We start from the raw sequence: 6,435 nt of genomic DNA on the forward strand, positions 1-6,435 counted from the left end.
GGGGGGGGGGGGGGTTGTGTGTGGGGGAAACAGGGTCACATGTTGACAGAGACGGGAAGGAAGACAGCTATAAAAAGACTAATTAAAAATGTGCGGATAGATATGTTGGAGGTGGAGGTGAAGAGGAGGAGCAGGGAGAGAACGGGCCCACTAACTGGGTGTGATGTAACCCTGGAGTGTAATGTTGTAAACGATAAGAAGTAGGGGGAGGTATGAACAGCATTGAGGAGTGGAGGAGTGGATGGAGAGAATTGTTTTTCTGGGAAATTAGAGCTTGGAGAAAGAGGGAAATAGACGCTGTGTGTCAGCAGTGCTTTGAATTCTTAAAACCCAGAAATAATAATGCAGAAGTAATTGGATGCAAACTAGGGATGTCAGTTTCGTTTAATTTTGCTTTCGATAGCCTGACACCCATTAACCGCTAACTGGTTATTTTTTAAAGGAAAAATGCAAAATGACGTGAAATACAGAGAGCATGGATTTATTAAGAGACCTGGGTACAGCATTGGAAGATCCTGTTCATTCCTATGAAAGTTGCTCAGTGGCGCATGAAGCCAAAAAAGCTCTATTTCTGCGATATAAAATTACCCAGATGATCATTATGCTTCTGCATCATTGGGCCCATAGAGCAGGCGCACTAGAGACTTCCACTGGCTGCTCAAAAAAATGTATCCACTGATTTATGGATGTCCTTTCCCAATGTAAGTCTATGGGGAAAAGTCTTTTTGGGCCCAATGGCATCTTGTGACAAACCCTGGAAACTGCAGTACCAGTGTTTGGCCACTATGAAAATTGGCTTCAAAGCCCAGCTCCCTTCCTGAGGGGCCTGACAGAGAGGCCTTTCCTTTTAGTCCAGTGCTCCATTGACTCAGTGAGCTGTAGCGCCGCATTTCAAAGAGCTATCCATTTAGAGATAGTGAAATTTTGTGTTGTAAGTGTCTTGCCTTTTATTTTATTTTCTGTTGGCTTTGCTGATAGACAGCCAGCTGGCTGTGATAACATGCAGAAACATAGTGCCCACTGCCCAGCCTCCGGTCTCCACTGGTTAGCTAACGTTAGCCTTGGCCACTCTGCACTGCACACCAGCCGGGTTGGGTGGAAGCTGGCTAGTGCTGCCGCTCATTTATGATTACTGCTGGTGAGGTAGTCCCAGTGGTGGGACGACATTGCTGCGGATACATGGTGGCCACCCCCGGTCTCCCTCAAGGACGCCCATTTGTGCCGCATAACCCCTCTAGCCTTGTTAACTATGTGAGCACCACTAGTATGCTGAAACTGCTAACTAGTTAACTAACAAGTGGAGACTGAAAAGTGGGCTCCACGTTTCTGCATGTTAACGTGGTTAGCCAGCTGCCTGGCTCCCATCAGATCCAGGTGGTGCTCAGTGGAGTAAACTGAAGAGTAGTGAAATTTACCTATAAACTGACATCGGTCAAAAATATTCTCTGGGGTTAACTGATTAATTGTTAACCATAGACATCCCAAATGCGAACATGTAGAAACAGAGAAATAACTTTCACTGCCTGTCTTTGTTTCTTTTTCTCTAAATCAGGCCAGTTGTAGACACTAAACATTAAGACCGCAGCACTACAAGCACAAGCTAAATAGTTAAAATACAAATGTAACCATGATGAGACTCGGAATAAGGCAATCCTCTATTGTTTACTGTGTCTCTCAATCACATTTGGTCTCTTTTTCTGTGGTGATGAAGACAAAGAGCTCAACAAGGAGAACAGTTGTGTGGGCTTTCACTGTTTTCACAGTGTTTTCATAGCACCCTGCTGAGCTTGATGCAAGTCAATGTAAAAGATTGCAGCTGTTTTGCCCGTTGTCCTCCTCTCTCTTTCTCTCCCCCCTCTCTCCCTTTCAAAGAATTTTCATTTGAATGAAAATCCTGCCCCAGTGTTTTGTTGTGCTCGGAGGGGGGAGGGGTCCAATTGGTCAGAATCGCTTTCGAGTTGGACCAATGCGAGCACACCTCCCGCCTCCCACCCCGCCCCCTGTGCCCCACCACGGCTCCTGGCCTGAAGTGTGATTGGCCGGCTGGGAGGAGCCAGACTCTGGTTTTAAAGCCTGTCCCGTCTGCTCCACTTCAGTGTTGAAGAGAGTCCCCGTCTGTCAGCCGGTTGAGTGTGTGTGTGTGTGTGAGTGTGTGTGTGTATCAGTGCGTGTGGATGCTTTTGTTAATAAGAGGCGGGCAGAAAACGGAGAGCTCTGCTATTATCTGACTTGGACTTCCTTCTCTTTTAACCCTCTCCAGGACTGTGGGGCGCTTTAGCTGAGTGGCTGGACAGCTTTTTGTGTCAGATCACCAGCTGGACAGGCAGACGCCGGGCTTGACAGACCAGTTGGACGGAGATCATAAAGGGGATCTTAAAGGCTGTTGTGTTGCCCGTATCACCACCGGCTGCTCTGCCAGACCTGCGTTTTGGATAAAGAGCTTCCATCGGCTGCACTGTGGCTGACCGGTGACCCCGATCTGCAGCCTAACCCTCTTCTGGGTCACCGCTGAGCTAATAGAGGTGGTCTGGCTGGGCCTGATGTGGAATTTGACCCCAGCTGACCCTGTCCCACAAGTAGCCTTTCACTGATCCTGGACTCAGTGGAAAGGAAGGATAAAAGAGCAAGAGAGGCGACAGAGAAGAAAGGAGGAAGAAAAGGAGAGAAGTGAGAGCAGCAGCACAGCGACTGGTGAGGAAGTTAAAGGGGGCTCTGGGTGCGAGGGAGGGAGGAGAGGAGGGTGGAGAGTGGGAAGAAAAGAGAGGGTACAAAAGAGCTATTTTCTTAAGCTTAGAGAGGACATGTGGGAGCTCTAAAAGGATGTTCGTTGACCATTAAAGCCCCAGTCTCAGCCACCTCTCCTTCTGTCAGGTCTTCTGTTTGTCTCTTGTCTAACTTTTATCTCTTGTCCACAACACTGTGGTTGGTATAAATCACTGTGTTACCTTTAACACAATAAATACAGAGAAGTGTATCATTCTCTTGCTCTTCTCTTTATTCTTTGCTTGCCTTTTCATTTGTACATATTTCAGTTTCAAAAACCTTTTGACTGATAGAAAATATTTCTTTCTCTCTGTCAGCTCCTCCAGTATGCCAGTGGAGACCCTGCGGCCATCAGACGGCCGTCTGGCCGGGGTTCCCTTCACCTCTGCTATGCCCTTCAGGATACTTAACAAGGGTCCAGACTACTTCCGTCGTCAGGCTGAGCCTGGGGCCCGTAAACTGAGTGCTGTAGAACGCCTGGAGGCCGACAAGGCTAAATATGTGAAGAGCCAGCAGGTGGCTCTCACCCGCCAGGCCCCCATCAAACCACCCATCATTCGCAAGCCCCTCGTTCCTCCAGGGATGATGCTCCAGTGTCAGATCAGCACTCCTCCAGCTCGCAAAGTTGCCCGCTGCCCAGCTGATGTGGAGAATGGAGGAGGGAGAGATGGACCAGGAGGAAGAAGAGGGCCTGCTCTTAACCTGGATATTCTGAATAATCTTATCAATGATGTATGTGATGGACCAATGCCCTCCTCCCAGTCCTCTTCATCCACCTCCCCCTCCTCATCATCCCCTTCATCGGGAGCTAAGAGCATCGGCAGTAGCCTGTCAGTAGAACAAGAGAGGAGCAACCGACTCCTCAACAACCTCAAACCATTGAATCCTGGCACCGTCAACTCCTCATCCACCTCCTCCTGCACTTCCTCTCCACTCAACAACAACCTCCGGACCCCTGCAGCGGAACCCACCCGCCGTCCGCCCCCTATACCAGCACGAGTGCCCCGCATTGGGGTTCCAGTGCCCTATAGTTCCCCTAACTCAGTGACAGTGCGCAGGGTGGATGTTCGGCCTCAGGCTGAAATAAGGAAACCTCACAGGGCTCTGCTGCAGCCCCAACTCAGGCCCAGACAGACTGCCCAGGGCCAAGTCGCACACCCCCAAGTCCCACCTCCACCACCTCCTGCACCCTCTCAGAACCAACCCCAACCCCAAACCCTGCCCTCCCCTCCTGTTTACCTGCCGCCTAGTCCCATGCTGGTTCGAGCTGGCATGATCCCACCAGCCTCCCCTGCTTTCACTCGTATTTCAAATGCCAGCTCCAAGGGGTCCAGCCGTAAGCACCCATCCTTGCACCGCTCAAAGTCAGACTTGAGCGACCGATACTCCCGTGCCACGGCCGACCTGGAGCGCTTCTTCAACTACTGCGGGCTGGACCCAGGGGAAGTTGAGAGTATGGGCGGAGTGGAGCGCTTCACAAGAGCCAACTCAGACATTGTGTCCGTCTCCAAGCTCCGCAGCGTTAGCACGCCCAGCTCGGAGTGTGGGGACGAGGCCTTCCCGGCGAGGGAAGACTGCGGAGACGAGGATGACGACGACGGGCCCGCCAGAGCCAACGAGCGGGTTCCTTATGGCATCTCCGTCATTGAGAGGAATGCTCGAGTTATCAAGTGGCTGTACGGCATCCGTCAGGCGAGAGATGCTAACAACGCTGTCTCTAACGTATAGACTGGGGAGGACTTGAAAGAAAAAACAGGGAAGCAGTACTTTTTGTACGTTTACATACGTCTGAAGAAGGGAAAGCCCGTCTGCTCATCTTCTGCTGCCTTATGTGACATTTAAGGATAATCCAGTAGTTGTTTTTTTCTGTTTCCTCTGAAGACTCACACTTGTTTTGGAAATTACACATTAGTGATTGATACCTGGGCTGCAAGTCAGGACTGCTTCCCTGCAAGACTCCATGGACGATACATTTCCCTTTTCCTCCACTTGATCTTGTTTAACAATACTGGTATACGAAAGCAATAATAGACTGGCATAAATGCTGATGGTGAGGATGAAGGCAGAGGATGTTTGCGATTGTGGTTCCTCATGTAAAGGTACTTTGTGTGTGTGTGCATGCGTGCGTGCGTGTGTGTGTGTGTATGTGTATGTGTGTGCGTGCCAGAGAGCTCCGCAGCACAAAGCCACTGGAACATGGCTTCAAGCTGCCAGAGCCTCTGATGCTACGCAGCGCAATGACTGTTGAGCAAGCTGGGAAGAGAATCACGTTGATACTGTGAAATTTCACAAAAAAAAGCTTCCATAAAACACATTTGTATTTTCAAAAACCTTTTGGCTGTAAGACTGTTATTCTACAAATTTCTGTCAGCATGCAAGTGAAACGTTTGTATACATTTATTTTAGGGTTTTGTCACATCAGCAAAGCACACACTTAACTCACACAGATAATCACATCATGGCACAAACTTTACATTCAGGTCAGTTAGAGTAAATATGAGAGCAGGTGCAGTCATGCTGTCTGTGTATCTGAGCATAACATTGTCTAGGTTTGTGTTTGCATCTGATACACAGTCTCATGTCTTGGATTATGCTGCACTGGTGCAGCAAGAGAAATCTGTTTACTATGTATGTCTGGGCACGGATGAGAGAGCAAGTCATGTGATAAGGAATGATCTCACAAGTGGATGGTCGAAGTAAGTGTAGCATGAAAAAGTTATTTTGCCTCCAGTAAGAATGGAGAGATGGGTAAAAAGAAGACTGAAAAGACTCGGATAGAAAACAAAGATATCTGTGGTGGTTCTGAAAGTGTCTCAGGAAGATGTACTTGGCATACTAACAAAAATGGACCAATATTTATTTGGAAAATGTAATTTAATGTATTTTTTAATATTGGACAACTTTGTGTACAGAATTCAATCTTTGAAAGTGCAATCTCATCATATCTACTACAATGACAGTATATGTAGGATCACATTTAGACACACATGCAATTACAGGCACCAGTCACATGCTCAGTGTGAATGTTGTAAACAGGGGAATGCCAGTGTAACATGTGCCCCGCTGCTCTGTGGGGAGCGGCAAAGAAAGTGAGACTGTTTTGTATTTATTTGACTTCCTGTTTGTCGCAGCGGGAGCGAGACTGTGCACGTTCTCCACCTTCTGCATCTACTTCCTTTAACTTTTTAGGATAAACAGTATGAGCACCAGCCAGGTTTTTCTCTTCGTACTTGTCACAGGTAGATGAGGAGCAGTGTACAGCGGGAGTCAGATCAGAGGGCTGGAGAACACGACAGCAGCGGCAATGAACAATGTGTGCTGTTGAATCCGGCACTGGATGCCCAAAGAGTCTTCAAGTGAGAGATCCAAAATGCTTTACCATGGTGTATTCTAAACAATTAATAATAAAAAAATGTTAAAGCATGTACTTGTTCACTGTTTTTATTATTGTTCTGGTCTCTCAAGTTGACTAATGGTGCCGCCTGGTTGCAGCATATGGCCACAAACAACCACTCCTCTGATTTCTTCAGTGTTGTGGGAGTTTACAAGGTGCTTGCTGCCAAGTCTTTGGTTTATAATCTGAAATCTGGTGCGGGTCCAGTTCAGCAGAGGCAGGTGTTTGGCCCCTCATATCAGCATCAATAATTGACACACAGCACTTTCACTGATCTC

At 48.1% G+C, this 6,435-nt stretch overlaps 1 protein-coding gene across 3 annotated transcripts in view; it reads left to right on the forward strand.

Annotated features, from left to right (window-relative positions):
• The window catches only part of wu:fa11c10 (protein FAM110A), a 33,845-nt gene extending 27,665 nt beyond the window's left edge, over positions 1-6,180 (forward strand). For all 3 annotated transcript variants that reach the window (XM_050064359.1, XM_050064360.1, XM_050064358.1), the window contains 2 exons: positions 2,261-2,691; positions 3,081-6,180. In XM_050064359.1, coding sequence (XP_049920316.1) covers positions 3,091-4,491 — 1,401 coding nt within the window. In that variant the 5' untranslated portion in view covers positions 2,261-2,691; positions 3,081-3,090 and the 3' untranslated portion in view covers positions 4,492-6,180. The remainder of the gene's footprint in view (positions 1-2,260; positions 2,692-3,080) is intronic.
• The last annotated feature ends 255 nt before the right edge of the window (positions 6,181-6,435 follow it).

This window comes from Epinephelus moara, chromosome 16 (assembly GCF_006386435.1).
Source record: "Epinephelus moara isolate mb chromosome 16, YSFRI_EMoa_1.0, whole genome shotgun sequence".
Taxonomy (NCBI): Eukaryota; Metazoa; Chordata; class Actinopteri; order Perciformes; family Serranidae; genus Epinephelus; species Epinephelus moara.